General features: G+C 38.6%; 1 protein-coding gene across 1 annotated transcript in view; it reads right to left on the bottom strand.

Moving 5' to 3' along the window:
• The window catches only part of EDIL3 (EGF like repeats and discoidin domains 3), a 534,632-nt gene that overhangs the window by 134,594 nt on the left and 374,680 nt on the right, over nt 1–25,358 (bottom strand). The window contains exons 7-8 of the mRNA XM_018564130.1: nt 9,651–9,806; nt 895–1,039 (exon numbers count right to left, since the gene is read on the bottom strand). Of these exons, the coding sequence (XP_018419632.1) occupies nt 895–1,039; nt 9,651–9,806 (301 nt within the window). The remainder of the gene's footprint in view (nt 1–894; nt 1,040–9,650; nt 9,807–25,358) is intronic.

Genomic DNA, 25,358 nt, shown 5'->3' with positions numbered 1-25,358 from the left:
AACCTAGCAGGTAGTATTTGGGCAATAGGCAACAAAAGAATTGTTAGAATTTTCTTATACGAATTCTGACAACGTAATACAGCTGGAAGGAAAGATGAATTATAAAAATAAACAATGGCAATCCAGCAGCTTCAAACTTTTTATCAACTAAAATAAATATGGACAATCTGTCAATTTCAGATGGTTCTTAACCTTTGGCAGCAAATGTTCTACTCCTCATATGTATTTTCTAAGTTCCATCATCTCTAAGCAATTCTTTATTCTTTCACAGCAACAGCCCACCAGTCATCTGCTTATTTTCTTGTTTCTTGTAATGCACGTAATTAAGAATAACTTAAAGCGGACCCTGCATGTAAAAGTGATCCTCAAATGGTATTATCTATACTGCTATCTCAGCTGTGTAAAGTATGAGCAATGTGTAAATACATTACCTGTATTATTTTTACTGGAATGCAGAGCCTGCCCCTACCCACTGCATGTTGCTGGCTGTACATCAGCAAAGCTCTATGCCGATAGCCAGAGTTCCTGGTGTGCTGATCATGTCATATGTGATGTCAGCAATCTCCCTTCTCCACAGCCAAGCTGCAGTGATGTTTGTGTGGCTGAAGTCTCAGGAGATTTCAGAGGCTGTGAGAAAGAGGGAGGAATCAGGAAGTAAACATTCTCTATGAAGTCTACACAAATATGGCTGTTCCAGATATCTGCACTACACAGGAAAATGCAAGTAGTATCTAACAGTGGCACTAGCAACTCTGATATGTATTTATAATAAATCGAGTGTTTCATAGATTCAGAACTTTTGATATTTATGAGATCATAATGCAAGGACCGCTTTAAGTAGCATAGAAAACTGATCATGAACCATGTTTTCAGTCATGTTAAAATTAGTCATACCTGATAGTTCGCACCCCAGTAGCTCCATCCGTAGTGTGCAATGTCGCCTGCACACCTGTGGGTATAGGCGAATGTACTGAGCTTCAATTGGTGGAGTGAATGAGTTGGCATACGGCGTGTTGTTGTCCACATTACCCCGAAATAACTGCAAGCAAAAAAAAAAAAAAGATTAATTCTCTGTTCTGCACTTTTTACCCTTCTTCTGCTGCCTCATGATTTCTAACTGAACCAGTTTTCACAATCCAGCAGTTATATATGTCATAATTTACTGAAATCTCCAATAGATCCTATGGATTCCTACTCTGTCTGCCTTCAGACGATCCCTGAAGACTTATCTCTTCAGGGAAGTCTATCCTGGCTCAACCTAGCCACTGAACGATCACTTACTCAAATAAATCATCCCCACACAGCTTCCACCTCTTGTATGACTTGTAAGCTCTCATGGGCAGGGCCCTCCTTACCATCTTGTCTTGATTTGTATTTTAACTGTAATGTCTTCCATATATTGTAAAGCACTGTGCAAACTGTTGGCACTATATAAATCCTGTACAATAATAATAACAATAATAGATTTAAAGCTGAACTCCAGACATATGTTAATGACAAAAAGTTATCACATCTCTGTTTTCATGAATACATCATTAGATTTGTTTTCTTTAAGGGAACTAGGATATGCACCCAAATTGGGTTTCGTATCAGCTTCTTGGAATTCCCTATAGAACAGCATTCAACCCCTATATAACACAACTGGCAGAGGAAGGAGCAGAAACAGGAGCTAATTTATATATGTAATGCAGCTGTGCTGCATACATATATACTGACAAGAAACATGCTAATAGGGGGAGAGAGCGGACAGAGCAAGTGAATGACTTCATCAGTATGTTGCTGCTGTTTTTATGAAACTCTAAGTAGGGGGTGTACTCTACAGTCATTGCCATTCCTACTGTGTAGCATTTATGAATGTAAAAGGATGTAAAACATTTCACCATAAATTGACTGTGAAACCTTTGATAACAGGGATCCATAATGGAGAGAATTTATCAAAAGTGGAGCAGACTAAATCTTTCCCCCATGTGCTCCAAGATGGAGACTCTCATAGTTTAGAGTTAGGACCGCACTATAAGAGGTGCCTTGGCGCGGCAGTGCGGCTTACACATCCTTTGCAGAAGACGTGTATCCAAACCTCTGTCATTGTCCTTAGTGGTGAGACAAGTTGTTTTACATGCTGGTTTGTGAGTGTGCCATGATGCCTTTCTACTGTTCATGTGTGATCTTGTTCTTAGGTGTACCTGTACCCCTGTATGTTATGGTCTCTAAGGAAATCGTCCAAGAGCTTTTTGAATGATTCCACATTCTTAGCTGAAATCACTGCATGTGGCAGCGAGTTCCAGACCCTAACCGCTCTAACTGAGAAGAACCCCCTGCGCCCCTTGTGCTGACATTTTTTCTCCACTAATTTTAGATGGTGGCCTCTAGTCTTTGTTATGGGGTTAACCGTAAAGAGTTTGTTGCTAATGTTGCTGTCACCATTTAACATTTTATACATGAAAATCATGTCCCCCCTTAATCTCCTTACTTCCAACGAGAACATATTTAAATTTAGTAGCCTTGTGTCATAGCTCAGGTCCTCCATCCTCTTAATGAGTTTGGTTGCCCTCTGCTGGAGTCTTTCCAGCTCAAGGACATCTTTTCTGTGGACTCGTGACCAAAACTGGACCGCATATTCCAGATGAGGCCGAACCAGTGATCTGTAAAATGGCAAAATTATAGACTTGTCCATGCAATACATTCCCTTCTTAATAAAGGACAGGACTCTACTTGCTTTGTTTAGATTTGAAAATGAAAGAGAGAGGCTGATTGGTTGTCATGCACAGCTGCTTCAGATTTTGTCTGCTCCAGTTTTGATAGATTCCCTTCATTGTATGTTGATTCTTAGAGGTTCAGTGTACATCTATTGCTCTTAGGATCCGTTCACATATTAGCGGTTTTCAGAGTGTATTGGTATGCGCAGAAATGTGCTAAACATAAAAAAAATATTTCCAATTTGTGTTGTTTACACCAGGGCGACATCCGCGTGGTATGAAATCATGCATTAAAAGGAGCAGAATCTTATTTTGGGGGAAACACTGCACATACAGTATGCCCTGTGTTTAAAAGGTGCAGAACTGATTGTGAATTTCATAAACCCTAACTGTAGCAACTGTAAGAATAAACCCTAGCTGTGGTAATTATAAGCATAAAGCCTAACATAAGTATTGACTACTGTTCTTTTTTAAAAATTAGTTTTTAAACCAGAAAAATTTTAGGCAGTTATGACACTGTTAACTTGCAACTTGCAAAGTCAACTTGCAGCAATGTGTTGGGTAGTATTTCACAATTCAAAGTAATGCTGCTTCAGTAATTAGGATTTGCATGAGGGTTCTTTTACAGAAATTAGCAATACATGTGGAAAACAGAATCATTTTACAGAGTTCATCTTTAAACCAAGCAAGCACAGAAATGTATTCTCATGGAATGATATAGCACAGATTGCACAGGTGTTGATCCACACCTTGTGCTTCTGCATCTCAGAACACAAGTCTCAGGAACATAAACAGTACCTGTACAGCTGCTGAAGGAAAATGCTGAAAAGTGTTTTATTTGAAACAACATAAATTCTTCAACCGAATACCTAGTAAACCAAACTTTCAATTAAAGTCAGCAGAAAGACTTTTAAATGAGTAATTAGGCCTGGACAATATGCATATGGCAAATAATAACCAGATTTTTTATTCATAAATAATTTTGTTACATCTTCATATTTTTTACTTTAAAAAATGTACCCTCCCCCCAATTCACCAGAATCACCAGTTATAGTGGAACTAGATCCACCAATTTAACTGTCTCCCAAAACCGTTACTTTTAAGGCGTGTCGCTGTTACTAACTGTTAAGGTTGCCAGTGTCCTTATTTCAGATCTCAATCAAACGTTCAAGCCTTCAGATGGCTGGTGCCATATATGATCACCGTGCACATTTATGTAAGTACAATCCATATAGAGGCTACGTTCCTTGTTTGTAAACAGTAGTTCTGCTTTAAGCGCACCAGAAATATGGCACCACAAGAGAGCTAGAAGACTGATGAAATGTTTTCTAATAAATTAATTAAATAATTAAGGATTGACAGCCAGTGTTCTGGAGTATAAAAGTCTCTCAGAATTCAATATGTCAGTTATGTTACTGAAATTCTATAAGATTTATTTGTTTTTCCTCTTTCATCTTGTTCGCTACTGAAAACAAAATGTTTACAGAAAAGATTTCTTCAGCCGAAAGAAATGTAATAATCTTAGTGATACAGTAGATATACTATATATATTTTAATGATGCATGTGTGAGCAATCACAGTTCCCACACACAATGAGTGTAAACCTTCTACAGTAGATTGTACTAATGAAAAAAACTAATGTACACAAAACGTTTACAGAAAAAAAAGACGTTCTGTAATTAGTAATTTAGTTTCCAAAAGTCATATACAGTATCAATTTCATGATTCCCAACTGATCATTCTTCACCAATGAATGGAAGTTATGGCTCAGAATATTTGTTTAACTAGATAAATACGATTTAAACTAAACATGTATGCCACTGTTAACATTTAAAAATAAAAATGTATATAAATTCTACCAAGAGACTTTTCTTATTTGTCCCATTTTGGTCTGTTATATACAGTTTAAAGTGCGTTGTTATAACTGTTTAACCAGTTTGCTAGCGAACCAATTTGTAAAAAATTTTCGCACAAATTTTCAGAATTTTTGGCTATAAAACTGCTTCAAAACCCCCAACCAATTATATATTTTTTGAAAATACAGAACCTGTAGAATAAAATTTTTTAATTGCAATTATTGATGTTGTGCAATATTTGCCCAAATATTTATCAAATCGATATTTTTAGGAAAAAATAGACTAAATGTAATTTTAGTGCACACAAGCACAAAATAATACCCAATTTCTTTGTAAATATAAACACATTTATTATATTATACAGAATTTATATAGCGCCAACAATTTGTGCAGTGCTTTACAAAATGGAGGAGACAGTACAATTACAATACAATTTACAATAGAATACCGTTTCAGTACAATAGGGTTAGGAGGGTTAATCAATTTATTTAATCCATCAGTTTATAGTTAACAATGAGTGATGGCCCTAGAGTTGTTGCTCTTACTTAGATATTTATGACGACATAGGCAAACTGGACACACGCCTGTGTTTGAATGTACGTGTATGTGGGGGTAGAGGGCTTTACATTTTTTGTGTGTTTTTTAGATTTTCGTATGTCACTACTTTTTTTGTAAACTTTTTTATGATTTACCTTAATGCTATATCATATGGGGCAAACAAGCTCCCTGTGATAGCACAGAGAAAGTGACAGGTCCTCTTTATGGAGTTATTAGGGGTTTCCATATTTTGAAAACAGTCTGAAATCAGAAGTGAGGGGTTCAGTAAACGGAGGGGAGTGTGCCACTGGAAGTGTGCAGCAGCTGTGTTCTTGGTTTCAACCACTTTAGTATATGACGTTTCTTTACATATGTTAGTACTAAAGTGGTCAATGAGTGAAAAAAACCCCTGTTTATACTGCCATAAATCTTGTGAATTGATAACTTCATGCACTTTCTACCTCTGCTGATATTATCAATGACGTTGTTTCCAGTTCTCGCTATTGATTTCATTACATACGGTGACAATATTGCACCTCTATAGATACAGTACGGTAGGCAAACGTTGTCATTCTAGGACAGGAAATGTGTTAATGGTGAGATTACAAGGTGAAAAGAAAAGAAAATAATCCTGTAAAAAAATGCAGTGACCACATCTAGGGACAAGAAAAGTCAACAGAAAGCTTTGTATTTAAAGAAGAATTAATTGAATTTCTATAGACTACTCTAGGGATGTCCTGTGCAGACACACCTTGGATGACTGATCTCACATGAAGAAATGACTGTGTTGAATTTTTTCAGTCAGTGACAATTACTTTTCCTTCAGGTAAGCTGCTACTGGTGTGTCCTGCTGCCCCTCCTCCCTGTTCCATAGCCATAGACATGAATTCTCAAGCAATTTTTTAAAAGAATGATCTTTTAGCGATCTGCACATAGAACTGGGTTCTTATAAGTTTTTAGCATATTCTTTTAACAAGCTATTATAGAAAAAAAAAGTTGTTAGTTGGACTTAATACATTTCAGCTAATAAATTAATCAAAATGTAAGTGCTTTTGACTATTGGAAGTACATAATATTACACACAGGTATCTTCTAACTTGATAATAAATGAAGGTAGATTAAAGCAGTGGCCCACGCCGCCTGGGGAAGAGGGGGGGCAGCTAGTCTCAGCCTCTAGTGCAGGGGAGTCTCAAAATGCTGGCCCGTGGGCCAAAATTGGCACCTTCCGGGCCGCAGCTACACAGTCTGCATCTTTGCATCATTGCCGGCAATCACTAGCTCCGTTCGGCCGGAGCTCTGACAGCTCTGAGCTCTGGCCAAAAGGAAGGATTAGTAAGGTCTGCTTCTACGTTTAGGTGCGATTAGAGATTTCTGCATCAGGAATCCCTAATCTGGCATTTACAAGCAGCAACTGTCACCCATTCACTTTAATGACCAGGTTACAGCCACTGCACGTATTTGATATGATTACATGTGGTTAGGAACCAATCACTATCTCTGCGTCCAGGGATAATGATTGTTTTCTTACTGCATGTAATCATATATAATAATGTATGCTGTAGCTCAGGCACTATGCCACATGACTGTAGCAATGTGATGTTCAGTGCCATTATTTTTGCTATGGAGCCCTGTGATTTCTGGTTACGCCTCTGAGTTTGAACCTGAATTCTGAAATATTTTTATGTAAATAGAAATACTTTTTTCTTTTGCCTCAGAAAAAATAATAAATAAAACAGCCATTACATTCACATTATATTTTAGCATGAATAAAAAGCATGGAAGCAGCTTCTGTAAACCATAGGAGCCAAAAAAATGCCTATTGCACCCTTGAAAACCAAAATCACTTTATTTTTGAATATGCTTTTGGCAAAAACAATACTCAAGTCACATTTTTTTTAAAGTGCATTATTTTGTGATTTTTTTTTTTTTTTAATCATCCATACACTTACAGTAAAAATATAAAATGCACTGCATAGTCTGTATTTAACTGACTTTCCATTCTCAGTGCACGCACTGGCTCAAATTGCATCAAATCATTAACTAATTGTTATACTGTCGATATACCTTAACCAAGACAAAACTGATTACTTAGTATTAAGGCGGAAAAATATGCAAGAATTGATTATGTAAGTTGTTTTTAAAATGAAATATTTAATAGGGCTTATTAGATGAGCTGACATTTTGTTTCTCAGATAATACTGAAAGAGAAAAATGGTTAGGGCCATATTAACATGTAGGTATCAGACAGTGTCACATCCAAGTCAGAAAAATAAATAAATAATGGACAGAAGGTTATGAGAAGGAGTAGATCTGTGATTAATTACCATTACTAAAAAGCAACACAGCTGAGAGATCTGCTGGAGACCTTTGTTTCCTAATTTGGTTTATTTGTACTAATGTCACTCTGCCTTTCTGTGACATTTATAATAAAGCAAAGGTCAGCTAGGCTAAAATATCTGAAGCAAAATATCTTGGGGAAACACTTCAATGGGGTTTCCAGGAAAAATTAAAAATACCAGTCTAATTGGAAACCCTTTATGCGGTAACAGCATTTCCCATTGACCATTTGTAATGTGATTCTATTCCAATATTATTTACAGAGCTTGATGAATCAGTGTGTGACTAGTGACTTACAATGGCTCTTACATGGAACCATTTGATTTTATTGCTGCAATGCTTTTTCTTTTGCAATCCTTGCTGTTAAATTAAAGTGTTTCTGGTCCGGTATAAAAATATTATGGGGCTGATCCTTCGGCTATCTTCGGCCCCAGGACCCCTTCGGTTCTGTAGAACTGAAGGGCTGCTGTACGGGCTATTCACTATAGCCCGTACAGCTCCCGTAATCGGCCGAGTGGCATATGCTTTGGCTCAACTGAGCCGAGGTGAACGCCGAAGCTGGCCTTTTTTTTTCTTCTGACATCGGAGCCGTTGGCTGCCGTCAGAATAATAAAAAAAAATCACCATAGGAATGCATAGCTAGATTCCTATTGGCTATTTCAATTTGCAATAGCCAATAGCAAACTAGCTATTGCACCCACCCACTGCTGCTGTCAATCAGCAGAGGGGACCTGCAGTTCTCCATCAGATCCTCTCTAGTGATTGACAGCAGCAGACGGCGGGTGCAATAGCTGCCTAACATGGTTGCCTGTGAGAAAGCCATAACATTGTCAGATCAATGCCTATCATTACATCTAAGGGAAAAATCACAAATTATGTTACCAATACAGGTTTTGCCTTAAAATGATTCCAGTGCCTCCGAACAAACATTCCTGTTTTCAAAGCCTCTGGATACTTACCTTTCCAGTGCGTGATGAGTATGAATTCCACTGTCTTCTTGTGCTACAGACTCTGGTCTCTGTTGGCAACCACCATCTGGCCATATGTTTCAGATGCTTAGTTCCCCGCTGCGATGATTAGTTCTTCCCATTGTCACCTACATCAATACTGTGTCCTGTAGTGTAGGGCCAGAAGATGAAACCACAGGCAGGGGATGTAGGAATCAGATACTCTTTGAAGTGCAGACTGCTAAAGACTTTGCCGAAGGCTGTAGTGCATGAAAAGTTCAGCCTTGCCACTTAACTGAGATATGAGTATTTAGATACTTCTATTGCAGGAACCTTTTATTAAATTTTTATTACAGGGCCATTTTAACAGCCAAAGCATGACATTTCAAGAGTGGGAATCTCTCAGAATACCATGATTCAATGGGGGTGATTTACTAACCTAAACACACGCACGCACCAGGTGCGTGTGATTTTCACACAGCAAAACGTATTTATCAACCAAAAAGTCTCTAAAAGCATATTTCCACTAATGCCATATATGGAAAAATCATGCACATGAGGCATATATAATGCTGCTTCACAGTTTAGACAAAAATGGTTAGCTCATGCATTTACATTCCTGCATTCATCAACGCAAGCAACACAACATAGAGCTAATTTACACAACATCACCTTGCAATTCAATGCTTGATTTTGCACAACACACCTGCTGGGTGTGTACACACTACAAAGGTGTTTAGATTCCACCCATAGATCATGCTGGGAGAGAACACACTACAGAGGTGTATACATTTTCGTGGTGTGTTTATAAGGTTAGTAAATCAACCCCAATGACTCCAATAATATTTGTAAGATAATGTAATACTTTGGCTGGCATTGTCATGTGTGGATCTTTATTCTCCCTTTACCGTAGCCAGGGGGAATATGGTGGCCCATGAAACACTTTTGAATAAAAAAATAAATAAATATATTGGGGAAAGAATGTGAAATCCTTGGTATTTAGTTATGGCAGTCTTGTAGTCAGGCTTATCAATATTCTGCTGGCCATAAATACGCCTCGAAGTGACTGTTCCTTGGTTGCCAATGTTATTCTCTTGCGTGTTTTTGTGACTTCACAGCTGAAATCACAAAAACATGCAAAACACAGACAATTTGGCATGATTGCATATTACCCAAGGTTAGGTTATACATAGTAAAGGTTTACATTTTTGTGAATGTCTCTTATTTAAGAAAAATAACCCTGTATTTAACTAAACTTTAAAAAGCATATTTCTTACCATGTCTTCAGTGGTTCTCTTTACTTTATATGTTGACCAGGACTTTCCATCATCACTGTAGGCAATCTTGTATGACTTGATATATTCTGGGCTGCCTATTCTTTTTGCTCCTTGTGTAATAACACCAGTGACTCTCATCTTCCTTTGTAAATTTATCTGTAAGAAAACAGAAATAATTTCAGTTATGCCCAGCCAGTATCTGTATTCAATGGAGTGCGTATGCCAATTTCATATAGGTAAATTCTCAATATATTTAGATATTTAACAAATGGATGCCAGGATATATTTGGCAAGTCACCATTGGACTTCAATGCAGTTAGATTGATAATGGTGTGTAAAATATATATTGTTTAGCTCTTTTAAGCATTTTTTGTGGAATAAAATAGAATTTTTATACTCACCTTCAAATTATTTTCTTGGAGTTCATCAAGAAACACATGATTAGTTGAATTCCAGAACACTGGGTTATAATGCCACCTTTAGTAGAATTAGGACACTGGCAAACGAAAATAAAAATGAAAAAAATCCCCCCCCCCATTCCCATGATGCTTCAACTTTTGTTGGAAAGCATTCGTAAGAGTAGTTCATGAACACAGAGGGGTGGACCTGTGTCCCTTGATGAACATCAAGAAAAGGGTCCTAATCATTTATCAAGGGATAGAGGATATGTAGAATTCAGCAACACTGGGACAGTCCAACTGAGGGGAGAGGCAATAGCAACAACAATGCTAACAGCCTAAGAAAACAATAACAGTGGATACACACTGGGGGTTCCCTGCAGATTGGAGAGATGCCTAAAGGACCGTATCTCCAAAACTTGCATCTGCAGATGCTTGAACAACTGCGTTGTAGAACTTACAGAAGGTGTGAACAAAAAGCTAGGTGGCAGCCTTGCAAATCTAGAAAACAGAAGCCTGATGCCAAAAAGCCTAACAAGGACTCACAGAGCTAGTGGAGTGTACCTTGACAGAAAAATACAGGGCCTTGTCCGTAATCCAGTAGGCTTGGAAAATGACTTGTCTGAGCCACCAAGATATGCTGAAGCAAAAAACAGGGTGTACCTTACAGGAACCGTGTGGAATGACAAAGAGGAGTCAGTTTGTCTGAAGATGTAGCTGTGAGTTAGAATCAGATCACTCTAACCACATTAAAGAAATGGATAAACTGGTGCAGGACAGAGTGATAGAATAACAATGTCCTGGTTAAGATGAAAAGTAGAGACCACCTTAGGAAGAAAGGATTCTCTGGGCATAAAGATAATCTTATCCTTGTAAAAAAGAAGATCACTCTTGATCCTGCAGAACAGACAAGAAAGTTGATTCAAAGGGGGAAAGGCATAGATCAGATTTTACTGATTCCACAAAGCCACCAGGGCCTCCACTGCCTCTGCTAGTGGAATCATGCATCTGGAGACTAATCCTGCATCTGAAGGTCCACATCTGGCATCCCCCAATGAGACACAGGTCCTGAAGAGCAGAGGTAGTCTGCTTCCAACTGTCCACACCAGGAATGTGGATGGCTGACAAGCCTGGAATGTGAAGGTCTGCCCAAGACAGAATCTGTCCTACTTCTCTTTCTGTAGTGAGACATCTGGTTCCTCCCAGATAGTTGATATATGTCAATGCTGTGGTCCAACTGAATTTGGATCAGAATGCCATTGAGGAGTCCAGCATTAAAGGGACAGACAAATCACTCTAAACAGTATGCTTGAATGTACTATTTTGTTGCATGTAGCCAGATTGTTAGATTTTAATGATCTGGAGCAGAACTGTTCAAATAGGATTACCTGCAAGGAGGCATTTTTGGATATCTCCTGGTCTGTAAGGTCTGAATCTGGGAGCAAAAAGTTAGGAGTTTCTGTTAAAAGAACACTGTGGACTAAGCCATATCCTGAAACAGCTCCAGCTGTTACAAACAGAGTGGAGGAGGGAGCCACATCTAAGGGGCTAAGGAAGACTCCAAGGAGTATGTGGACTCAAGCAGGGGTAAACAATCGTGTCATAGAAAACAAAAGGGAACAGAGCGCCACCTCCGTGTGTAAAATTGTTTATTACAATAAATAAAACAAGGGATAAAAGTACTCACAAACAAACGTTTTCATTAGGCTTTAACAACAAACGAGAGGCCACACTGTCTGTTAACCCAACATGGTATCACCCCAACTATGTAACACGGTAGCCTCCAGACACATCACCGTCCACCGACCGCAGTCAGCCAAGATTGGCGCATTTCTGGGGCAAGCCCCCTTCATCAGAATCATGACGCGTTTCAGGGGCAAGCCCCCTTCATCAAAGTAATAAATTCTGATGAATTCTATTTATTGTTATAAATGTAATAAATGAGTTTACACACGGAGGTGGCGCTCTGTTCCCTTTTGTTTTCTATGTTCGTGGTGGAAGCCCCAGAGCCTTGGATGAGCAGCCCCTCAAGTATGTGTGAAAAACTGTGATTAACTGTTTAAATCTTTGAGTGTGCAACAGCAAGTGGATTGTTCAGCTGGCACCCATTAGCGCCAAGAGTTAAAGAAAACTTTTAATCCTACCTGTAAGCCTCATGAGTGGCAAGTGGAAAAATAATAACAGTGATAACGTGCCAAGCTCATATGGGTAAAAACCCAGACATACAACAGTTGCAGGCATGGAGAGTGTTCTGCGACTAATAAACACAGTAACTAAGTACTAGAGTGTGCCATATGCAGAACCCATGCACGTAACAAATCCCAGGCATTCCTCACCCCTAATGCAGGCATACTCTCTAGGATGTCTTCAGGGATCAGGATCACTCTAGAGGTTGTGTCATGGCTTTGGATCTGCAAATCACTCTGCAGCTAACAAACCAGTACATAGGGTGTCTGGAGAGGGCCACAAGTAGCGCCCAGTGGCTAACAGTCAAAGTACTGGCTAGCCCCGCAATCCTCAGTCTGGCAGGGTCCAGGTATGACCTATGAGGCAGTGCCAAGGATCAGCTGATCCAGATGGCTGCATATCAAGCCCCAGTTGAGAAGCTAACAAAGAATCTTTACTGAAGAAAAAAAATAATCTTGATCAAAGTAAAAATCGCAGCAACATACGTTAACATGTGCCATAGCTCTCATTTTAATATATTTCCATTGATTTCAATTGGAAACGCATCAGTGAAAAAAACATAGGCACCAAAAGGCTCAGATTTGTTGACAAAGTTATTTTATTAATTTTAAGCAAATTTGTTTGAGCACGTTATTTTTTGGACTACACACAGCTTTTCTGCAATCTTTGGTGTAATGTACATGGGTCAATATCTAAGGCTATAAATCAATAGGCAGGTCTTACAGGATACCTCTAACTGGCAGGCTGTAGAATCAGGAATCAGTATTGTCAAGTTGGTGTTAAAAAACAAATATTTATAAACTAAGAAAATAAAATAATTACTGTGTATGACTTAATTTTGCCCACAGTTCCAGTTTAACACAAGGATACAGCATTATGTAATGTTAAACCTCTTTGGACTCAGCTGAATGTAACTGTCACTTTTTAAAAAAAATTAGAAGACTTATCCTGGTGTGTTAGTTTTGTAAACTAAGCCTAATGTGGTTTGTGGTAAAGTAGGCAATGACACTTTGACACTTGCAGTGAGTTGACAGGTGCAGAGACTGTACCTGACTGCACAAGGTTACCTGTGCATTACAACCATACAAACATTATTGTGGACGCCACTTGTATAAATCTTTCTCTGCAGAATTATTGAGGCTATGCTACATGATATGGTAAAGACTGTGGCAGCACAGCAAAACCTTGTAGAAACACCACTGCTTAATTGTACTGAAAGGTAAGAACTGAACTGGTTGGCATTTTATACAGATGTCCACTTGGAGCTTTCCCTTAAATGTTTACAAGTAGGGATGTTCACCAGATACCAGTGCCGATATTTGACATTTTCAATAGAACTACCAGGGTTGTAGTCGTTGCAGCTGTGACAGGGCCCAGGAGCACCACCACTCCCCTGAAATCATTAGTCTGTATTGTTTTAGAAAAGCACACGACAATAAAAAAAAGGTATCTGCATGACGGAATAAATGTCAGTCAAAGTACCGCAGCGCTGAATAATGAAAAATGGCCTGGTAGGGGGTTTAACACCCCGGATGTCAACTGGTTAATATTTGCATTCAAGTCTGGAAAGCATTGCAATCACTCCACATAGCTCAGATGCGGGAATATAGGCAGATCAACCTAGAGCGGGGATGACTGGACACCGTGTGAGGTGATTTAATGCAGTTTGACGTCCAGGCATCCTTCCCCCATCTCTCCTAACTGAAACACTGTACCTCCGTACGAGCTCTGCCTGGGAGAGAATGTGCAGAAGCCTGAGCTTTGCAGCTGTGATTGCAATGCTTTCCAGGCTTGAATGCAAATATTAAAGAAATGCATTTTTTTTTACATTTTCCCCAAAAAAGGGTATAAAATTAATTTCAGTACAGCGCTGCATGACGGAATAAATGTCAGTTAAAGTACCGCAGCGCTGAATACTGAAAAATGGCCTGGATGGGAAGGGGGTTTAACACCGTGGATGTCAACTGGTTAATTATGCATTTCTTCAATTTTTTCCTTTAAAACAGAGATCCACAAATCCCAGGAGCTCTGTATGCTCCTTAGAAATGACAGCTGCCTCCTAACTTTTGAGTTTTTCTCTAGTCTAGTCTTGAAGCTGGAGAAGTATCTGTACTTGTTCCAAGTACGGTACTTGGTATTAGAACCTCCCTATTTACAAGGCATGTCAAGCTGGTAGGAGGATCTAGAGAAAAACTTGCATAAGATGGTAGGCTTGGAAACAACCTGAAATCACCCAGCAGTAGCTGCAGCCTGTTTCAGGGCAAATGTCTGAATTAACCTGTAACATTTATAGGGTTATAAGGTTGATAACGAAGATACTGTACATTTTATAGTGGTAAATAATTCTATATGACCATTTAGCTACTTTTAGTTGTTTTAAAATTAATTTGGAAAAAATCACTAAGGTAACTTGCAAATAGCTGTGAAAAATAACACTAGAGCCCCTTTCCGTGTATGGCACGCCAAAGGCATAACCACCTTGCATGATATGTTTACAACTCAAGGTACATGCAAGAGCTTTGTTGATCTCCAACGAGATTATTGTATCCCTGCCTCCCATTATCTACAGTACGCAATAAGACACTTTATTCAGGAACACTGCACTTCTACATGGGGCGAGATGATGCATTCTCCATTATCTCCTCTCCTCTCCTCCCCGTCTACCAAAATACTGTACCTCTGTCTCACATAAGAAGTAACCTGCAATCGGCACTGCCATCCACTTCAGAGGCGATACCAACGAGCATACGTAAATGGGCCACATTCCTTCTTTATCCTCCGGAAGACACTCTTACCCTTATCTTAACTGGTTGGCGTACACTCAGGGGTGCGATTATTTGTGAAACATGGAGGGAAATACAATTTAAACTTATACACAGAGCCTTTGACCTAAATATTTGAAATCCCCCCCACGGACTGGTTGACCTACTGCCCGAAATGTCGCCTCCCTGCCCCAGACCTCACCCACTTGATATGTCCTGATATTCAGTCCTTTTGGATTGATGTGTTACGCTACATGGACTCCTGCTCCGGTAGGTCTCGCACTCTAGCCCCAGACATTTGTCTCTTCCACGCCCAAATGGTAGATTTGCCATCTTCCCCTTCCTTGTCTTGATGGAAACATCTTTGTATACTCGCTGCCAAAAAAGCAATGTTAACAAATTGGTTGTCTAATACAGCTCCTACTACCTCTGCAGTGAAAACTCTCTTACATCGCCTCATCTTAATGGATAAACCAGATACTATTACTGACTTACACAAAGTCCACCATTTCTTTGCAATGTGGTCTCCGTTTGCGGTTTTGGAGCTGACTCATGAACAACTCAAATCCCTAATGGTCGTGTTCCAATACTCTAAATGGTACCTGGAAGCGAAGCTCACTGGAACATTAGAAGATTTAGATGTTTTTTGACGCACCTTTTCCCTCCCTCTAACACAGTCTTGCTCTTGCTGATATCTTATTACCATTACACCCTTTGTCTACTATGCTCTGTACTTACTCCACAATAATATGGTGATTATTCTAAGCACTCAAATATTATAGAATTTTGCTCCTTCCCCTTTCCTTCAAGGATGACATTATGCCATTTACTTGATAGTGTTGAAAACCTGATTGTAAGAACTTGGAAAATGGTTTTATGTATCTCTATACCTTTATACTCTAAATTCTGCCTAACTATGTTTGCATATGTTCTTCTTTTGTGACCAACCTGTATGTAAGATAACGTTCTGCTGTTGACATTTACTGTCCTCCTGTTGCCATGTCCCTTATGAGGATTATTTTTTCTTCAATAAAAATTTACATGCTTAAAAAAAAAAAAAATAACACTAGAAAGACAACCATGTATAATCATTTATAGCGACATAATAGAACCATTGTGCCTCTCAGCTGTAAAACATAAGTTTACAGTATAAAGGTCACTTTATGATGCATCACTGTGAACATATGAAATTCTTCATTTTTTCCAAATCCATAGACGTCTCACCTTTTATTTCTGTAGTTTTATTTCATGTGGTTTTAATGTAAATACAGTATAAAGCTTAATCCCTAAAAAAATATTGTTCTAATAGATAAGTTAAATGCTATTTAAATAATACTTTATTCATTCAACAAAGACAAAAGGTTGACACATTGTAACTTGTGCAGTTATACAAGAACATCACAATCAATCATTTTTATGGTCTTTGCATGGTGAACAAAGGTACAGTGTCACAATGACAGTGCTTTTCACATGCAACAGTGTTCCTTGAGATTAGTCCTCAAGGGCAACCAACAGGCACTGTAAAGCCATGCCCTGGTAATTTCAGAAAAATTACAGACCTTGCCACTTGTTCATTCTTAAGAAATAGAGAAAACTTGGAAGCTTTGGATGTAGCTGACTTGAATTTTCAACATAAAGTGAATGATCAATGGTGGTGACGAATTGCTAAGAGGTGGACAACTGCCTTTCTCTTATAGGCGAGAAGTTTGCAAAACATCTCCATAAATCATATAAAAATATTCCATGAGCAGAATCTGAAATCCTTTTCTAATGATTCATTGTTTTAACTCATATTAAGCAATACGTGGGACTTATTTTTTTTTTTTTAAGAATGTGAGCGGAATAACTGAAATGAAACTTGCCTTAGCATTACAAAAGCATCATCTTAGCATGAAAGGCAAATTGCCAACTCTTGCGGGATTTTCTACCTTCTTCCAGTAGTTTAAAGCAGACCATATGAATAGAACTGATGGAAGAATAACAATTTGTCTCTTTGCTCTGCAGTGAGACAGTTTACTGACATTAAAACATCAATGAAGAAGTTCCCTTGTTTTGAACAATATGAGCAGATTCGGAAGGGCTAAGTCAGGTCAGTACAGGCCTGAGGGCAAAATCACCGGAAAAATAAATAAAAAAGGAAAACCCCTTAAGCTAGAGAGGTCTTATAAAGCAAATATACTTCTTAACTCAGAAAAGAAAATTATTACTGTGTATTACTTAATGGTTGACAGGGAGAAAATGACTCAGAAAGAATAATCTTTGAACTTGAAACCAGGAATTGAGGATGTTAGATCATAGAGTACTGAAAAATATACATCTGTGTTTATTTCGTAATTCAAACAACTGAGCTCCAAGGTGGCCATAGACAATGAAGGCAAACGCAATCTAACTGTCCTTCCTATTTTTTGGTTATAAATTACTGTATAAACATGTACACTTGGATCACTCAGGTGTGGATGTTTATACCTATGGATGTGAAAGGAAAAATGTGACCTGTTAATAGTCGAACTGGTGAATCTGGGGCACTCTGCTAATGTCTGCGTGCCTATACTGGAAAACCATTTAGAGCAGGACTTGCTTATTTTCTGTATTCATCTCAGCTATTTTAAAAGTATGGGTGAGCTCAGGTTCAGACTGAACACTGTCAAAACCTGAGTTCCTCTGAACATGGAAAGATCTCCTTCAAACATGGAAGGAAGCTCCTTCTGCTGCTGCTGCGGTCATGGAATTCCCCACCTGCAACTGCACATAAACAAAGGAAGTGCAGTGATGTAATTGACCTTATATGGCCACATGGCTATATTTGGTCAATGGCATTACCTAACATGGCTATGTGGCCATATTAGGTCAATTATGTCAGCACATGTATCCTGTTGTTTATGTGCAGCTTCAGAGTGGGGAATGCCTTAGCCCGCAACTGACTGGGTGGGTGGTCCATGGCACGTCAGTGTTTGGAGGTTCTCAGGTTTAGACCAGGGTAGGTCCAAACCTGACCTCATCTCTATTTAAAAGGAATCTGTCAAAACAGAAATATGGCAATTGCTAATGCTGCAGCTAATTAGATGACCACAAGTCATCTGGAGCCTGACTCTTGCTGGCCTATCCACAACCTCACCTTCCTTCTTCTGAGGGTGTAGAGAGTGAGGTTAAACAGCAGACAGGCACCAACTAACACTTCAGATAAATTATTCTGAAGTAAAGCTAAATGAGGCATAATATTAATCTTTCCTAAATAAGCCTAGTCATTACAGGTTCCCTTTAAAACATCAATATGTTTACCCTTTAAAAGCTGACACTTTGCAGACAACCTAGGCCAGCTGTTTAATGAGCTTCAAACCCAATAATACACAAAAATCAACACTGTAACACTTATCATAATTAGAGCTGCTGTTCTCTGCCTTCGACCTTTTAATTAAAAGTCCAATATCTTGCAAAACAAATATGAAAACAGTGGCTTGTGAATGTTTATCAGTGTCACATGTGACAAAGTGTTATATTGGGTTATATTTCTGCAGGTAGTCAGCCACTTCAGTACAGTTGATGAGAATTAATTGCTGCTTTCTTGGCAAGGAGAAGTTTAGCTCAATATCTACAACATAACCCAAGTATTATTTTTATTTGCTAAGGTGCATTAATCCTCTTTAATACTATTAAAGTTCAGCTTATGAAATTAAAATAAAGGATTATAATAAAACCAGAGGGTAAAAATATAGTAAGAAAATGTTAATGCATTTGGCCAATTCTTGATGCTTTTGAAGAACATTTTTGTTTATGCTGTATAGTGAGAGACATCTTTACTTGGACACCTACAGTCTTGCCAAGCTCGGAGCACAATGATGAACAATATGATAAGAAACTAAAACATAAGAAACAAAAGTTGCATAGAATTGTGCAGAAAGTCACTTTATTAACTAACATAATATAAGCAAGTAATAGCACTTACAATTTAAAAAAAAACTTGATTCAAGGGAATTAACAGGTTGATGCTCAGTCAGATGTAGCAGCCCATGTGTCCAGATGGAAAAAAAAAACCTTTATTTGTGAAATGCTGGCACAGGGAAGGATATGGAGACAGATGAAACATTCTGCAGGGGAACTCAGATGCTAAGGACTCCTCACTAGGAATGAGTGATACAGACAAAGGCCGTTTTCAGGAGGTTCAGCACACCCATGAAAAAATCCACCAAACCTGAATATAGCTCTAAAACCCACTGGAATCAATGTAACTCAATCTTGTTCATTTTTTCTGGACTAGTTTGCAAGCTTTTGTTAATAAAAAGCCATAGGCAGCTGGGCACTGCCATGGGGGACATGTGCCACTTTGTTTTACAAAATGTCTGTTTTTGTCTGTCAACTAACCAAGGGATCTGTCAATTCATTGCAGTAGTTCTACAACCACAATATGACAGATAATCCCCTCATTTATGTTTGTAAACACATAGGCGGTCGATCACCAGTGGCATCATTGACTAAATATGATAATGACCATATTTGGCCACTAACTTCACCCAGCATTCCTGACACTTTTGTTGACATGCAGAAGCCAGATGGGAAAGACGGCTAACGCTAGTGCTACTGCCACACTAGCACTAATTGCAGTGGTAGTGCTAGTGTTAGTACGGTGGTACTGCAACTACTGCTAAATGACAGATCCCTGGCTGATTTGTTTCAAATATGATGGTGATCCTGGGTGATGTCATTGACCAAATATGGTCACTATATGTATGTTTTGTTGACAAACAGCAGTCAGTCGGGGGATCAGTCTTTTGCGATAGGGGTGGTGGCAGCTGAAGATCATTGGGCATGCGGGCAATCATGTCACAGTAACATCATCAGTCGATAGTTCCAGTGTCAGTCTAATCTCAATCACATTTCCCATTGATGTAGATCTTCATTAATAATGATGACTGCCTTGGCATGACAACCCCCCTTCCCTCTTGTCTGAAAAGGTTTACCCACCACTACTCCCGCTGCAAATAGCAGTTCCCCAGGCGGCTAGTGCTCCCCAATATTGTTACAGACACAAAATGATAGACTTCTGGTTGAAGTTGGTACATAAAAACATCAGTAGGGCATTTAAGTGAGCAAACTGGCCAGATATGTTGTTTTTTGTGTGTTACTGATTCACTAAACTGCAAACAAGCTGGGTGTGGGTCGAACTGATGTTCAACTCGAACCTCATACTTATTACTCACCAATGTCAGCAACATAAAAAGATGAAAGCAGCAGCCAAGAGTAGAACATCCACCACTGGTTTTGTACCTTGTTTTCCACACCTCAACCACCCATCTGTAAAATACCTGGTTTTCTCTTCCCCATGTTTTCCTTTTGCCCACCTATTTGCTTTCTAACTTTGTATTTTTTTCTACATCCCTCTTAGCTTCACCATGTTTTTCTTTTCTGTCCCTTTGATTTCTATTCCTTTCCATTTAAAATGTGACTTGTACATCTGAGATATAACTGGCCGCAGATCTTGGTAATAAAAAAAACATCATGGCAACACACTATTATACCACTGTCCATAGCATGACAGCAACATAATTGATGATTGAAAGTATGAATGATCTGAAAGTCTTCAGGATAATAGAGATATATACATGGCTAAAAGACTTTGCTGCAACCCCAGAAAACAGGTCTCTTTAGCTCTTAACAGTTGCTTTCTGTTCATAGAACATTGCTATGTATTATAGCTACTACATCTATTTTCATTTTTTTGTTTGACATTGACTTATTTTTTACTAATCTCACTAAATGTGCTGACAGCAGGCATCCCTGTACTATTCTTTGAAACACCATTCCTACAGTAGCTGAAGTTAAGGCCCAATAAAAGTTGTCTGTATGTACTGTAAATTTTTCCAGTTTTCAAAGAAATGCTATATTTCAAAGTAAATACAAAAGTTCTAGAGAATATAGACGCAAAAACATTGTCAAAACTGCATTATGTTTATTTTAGACTGCACACCCTTACAATGGCTGATAATATAATTAGTCGGTGTGGATTTGTGGATTGGCCGTCCCCAATAGTAGTGGGTCAGAATACAGCAGAACCACCTGCTAGTAAGCTAAACTACAACTGCAGGCCCAAAAAGTATGCTAATTCCTATGACTTACCATAGAAAAAATATTATGGCCTTTAATGGTAGGTGAAAGCATGCATAACTTAGCCCTCACTATGCAACCCATATCTAGTCTCAGATGTTTCCATGTAATATAGGTACATCCTATGTCACAAAATGAGGGTAAGGAGACACGATACAGCAGTTTTTTAAAATAAGTGCAGATTGGCACTGCAACCAATCAGCTGCTCTGTCTCAATTTCAAATCTTACCTGAGCAAACTGAAAAGAAATGCTGATTGGTTGCCATGGGCAACTGCTCCAGATTCTGCATGCTCCAGTTTTGATAAATTCACCCCTTGTGTTTAGATATTTCCTCATTTGTGTGATTCATCAAAAAAGGATTCATGCATTGAATATTTGCTAGTCCAACATCCCTCAGGACCCAGTTACAGAAAGATAAGCCTTTGACTGTGGCCCTCTCTCTGGTGAAAAGCTACAATCCATGCAATTCAATGTCAGGGAAAATTGATGGCTGCAGGTTGTCTTTGGCATTGGTACATGGTGCCCATTGCATTGCCTGGCTTCTCATCTTCTGAACACTGCCATATTAAATGACTGACTTCACTGCATACCCTTGAGCGTTAAAGTGCAAGTTGCAAGTTATTGTAGGTAATGCAGTGCACACTAACAGCTAACCAGAAAACCTTAACAGCTTGATAAATATGTATTTTAGATAACGAAATTGAAAATGTCCAGCCTCAGATTTAGATACATATCTAAGCAGTGCTACTTATTTATTCCTTGTTTTTTGGAACAGTAAATGCATTGTAACCACAAACTCAACACTGTCTTATCTATGTAAACAGCTGCTTCTTCCCGCAATACTATTTATATCAGAGAAAAAGTTGCTGCCTAAAATACATTGTTTCCAGTTTGATTCTGCATTGTTTCTGATATTATCAATAATGAATGTTGAGATTGTAGATGCTTTATTCAAAAATATGCCTTAGATAGAATTGTACAGAATTCACACTTTACAAGAATATTCCAGATAAGGTCAAATCTTGATTACCGTTAAAGCGGAAGTCAAGGCACCAGAATAAAGATATAATTCAGAAAATACCCTTGGTTACATGTATTCAGTACCTATACTTAAAAAAAGATGTGAAAGCTCCCTAATTGGTGGGCATTGTTAAACTTAATGCAGGTATTATGTTGTCAATCAGTCTCAAAGGGTGGTGGAAGCGGTGGAGAAGCACTGATTTCACAAGAGGGTTCCACCTTTAATGCATATTCTGAGCAATGGTGGCACTGGAAGTGGCAGAATTGGTGCTAATGTTATTGCAGTTGCACCATTTATACTGCCTGGCCAAAAAAAAGTTACACATTCTAACATTTTGTTGGACCGCCTTTAGCTTTGATTATGGCATGAATTTGCTGTGGCATCATTTCGATAAGCTTATGCAATCTCACAACATTTATTTCTGTCCAGAGTTGCATTCACTTTTCACCAAGATCTTGTAGTGATGATGGGAGAGTCACACCACTGTGCAAAATCTTCTCCAGCAAATCACAAAGATTCTCAATGGGATTAAGGCCTAGACTCTGTGGTGGCAAATCCATATGTGAAAATGATGTCTCATACTCCATGAACCACTCTTTCACAATTTGAGCCTGATGAATCCTGGCATTGTCATCTTGGAATATGCTCATGCTATCAGGGAAGAAAACATTAATTGATGCAAAAACCTGATCATTCAGTAAATTCAGGTAGGCAGATGACCTAATATTTTGGGCACATAACATTGCTGAACCTAGACTAGACTGACTGGAGCAACCTTACCTATTTGCTAAGCAATTGTCAAAAGTGTGTCAGTCATTTACGAACAGAAACCAAAAACAAGCTCAGTCATGAAGGGGTTAAATAACTATTATGTTTCTCTGTGATGAGCCAAAGTTTAACTAAATAAGTATCTTCGATCAGAGATTGGTTCAACTATCCCGATTACAAAAAAAATATTGTTAGGGACTTTGATGCTTAGATGTTAATTAGAAATTGGTTCTGCTTTGTTCTTGGTTCAAGATATTCATAGCTATTGTTACTGAAGTTTGCTCCACTGATGTATCAGATAATTTAAGGCAGAATAGCACCATTAAAAACACAACAGTGTTTGATCTCCATTCCTGAAATAAAGATATCAGGATGAGAGAGTGAAATAGGCTGATTTTTTTATGTATCCTACAAGTTAATGCATCAAACGTTATATAAATGAGGCTCCAAATATAAGATGCTGCTGCATTGAGGTGTTAATAGAAAGGGACTGTTTGCTTTGTGAAATTAGGGCATCTTCCAAGAAGCAGTAAAATGGATTTTAAGGCAAGCTGCAAAGCTTTTTTATGCTAGATACTCTTTTGTGTAGTGACATGGAAGATTAGCAGCTATTGGCTACACATGCAATGCAAGTACTGGGGAAATCTGGTATAGCTCTACCTTAAAATGCATTGGTTCTTGTTTTACTGGTCAGACGTAAATCCAAAAACTGCTGTCCTTTATAAGGAAAGTGGGGACACCTACAGCTACAATACAGAGGGGGGCCTTAACGCCCAAAGGGGGCTACAACACAGAAGGTGCTTTACAGTAGGAATTAAAGACAGACTGGAATTATCAACCACCCTGATCCATAACAAAAACACCCAAATTTCATGCACATGTTTAGACTAGGGATGAGGTTTAGGTTTGGCAGTGCCACTACCATCGATCAGCAGCAAATCCCTTAGATTCACAAAGTTTGCATATCGCAAAACTTTGTACAAAAAGTTTACAGGTTTGCAGCAGGAACAACCTATCATGCAGTGCATGGCCTTTGCCCCTTGTCAGCTGCCCCAGTGGCAAGAGACAATAATTTGAATGAATGGAAAACCCATCTGCCTATAAAATGGCAGACTTGCAGCAGCCATATTGTCAGAATGTGTTGGAGCTGCTTATTATCCCTGACAATAGCCAAAATTCAATAAGATTTGATCCCACCACCCATAGACTTCAGTAGGGTTGTATTTTGCGACTTCAAGAAAATTTTGCAAAACTGCTCAGTGATTTGTGCATAGTTTAGACTTTCTGAAGGTCCACTCCTGCACAGGACTCAACACTCTCCATGGTCCCCCTTTGAAAAAACTCAGGCTTGGTGACTAGAACCCAGCACTGAAAAAAGTGGAGGGAAAGGGGGTGTTGGGTTCCCCCATACCTAGGAGTACTGAGTATTCCTCCTGACATCATAGTGGAGGAGGTGTAGGAACGGTGAGTACAGCCTGCCTTCTATAAAACAAACTTATCATATTCCCTGCTATGACTAAATACAGGCTTGCTTTATACAGGTACATGCATAGGGACAGTCATAACAACACCATCTGATAGGAAACATGTTGAAACTCTATCTATAACCAAGCACCTTACATCAATTTTGTCTTGTCATATTACTGGAAATAATATCAGATACTTGACAAGAGCAACTCTGGTCAAATGTAAACTTATTTATGTTGCTATTGAGTATTGTTTTCTCCACACAACAGCATTGGCTTCCCAGAAGGCCACACCAAGCTCTTGTATTCCCATATCTACTAACCCTGTATTTTGATTTAGTAATGAAATATGTTTACTCAGAAGCCATAATAGTACATTTATTGCAGATTCACATGATGAAAATATTTCTCTATACTGTGGTGAAAATTATGTTTTTTTGCTTTAGAATGATTACTCAGAGCAAATATTTTTTGTAGTTTAGAGGCTTTTGCAGCTGTAGGAATCTGCAGAAACATGTAATAATAGGGATTATAATAATGTGCTGTAGAAGGTCACCATGAACATGTGTGTATTAGATCAGTATCTATCTTTTTTTAAACACCTGAACAATGCCTGCATCCAATCAGATTGTTCAGGTGTTTTGAAAGCCAGCGGGGACAACTAGCAAGGTACTGAAGCTTGGCCCACCGGGAGATTCCTCTATCCACACAGTTTAGTGTAGATGGAGGAATCTGTTGCATTTTTTCCATCTGACCATAGAAAATCTGCAGAAAATCTATAGGTGTATGGCCAGAATAAGCAGATGTGCAAGTAGTACAGCTGGATTGGCTGCTCTCCCCTTTCTCATTTTGGATACTACTATACAGGAAATTTCAGGAGTCTTGTATTAACAGAAATTTAGTTTAAAAAAAATGAATAGATAGATATTGCATCCAATAAAAAATTCAATAGATAAACCTGTTGCATTTAAAACACATCTATTTTACATAAACAGTTCCTAAGGAA

Source organism: Nanorana parkeri, unplaced genomic scaffold, assembly GCF_000935625.1.
Source record: "Nanorana parkeri isolate BGI_ZX_2015 unplaced genomic scaffold, ASM93562v1 scaffold728, whole genome shotgun sequence".
Classification (NCBI taxonomy): domain Eukaryota; kingdom Metazoa; phylum Chordata; class Amphibia; order Anura; family Dicroglossidae; genus Nanorana; species Nanorana parkeri.
This window is presented reverse-complemented; position numbering and strand designations above follow the sequence as displayed.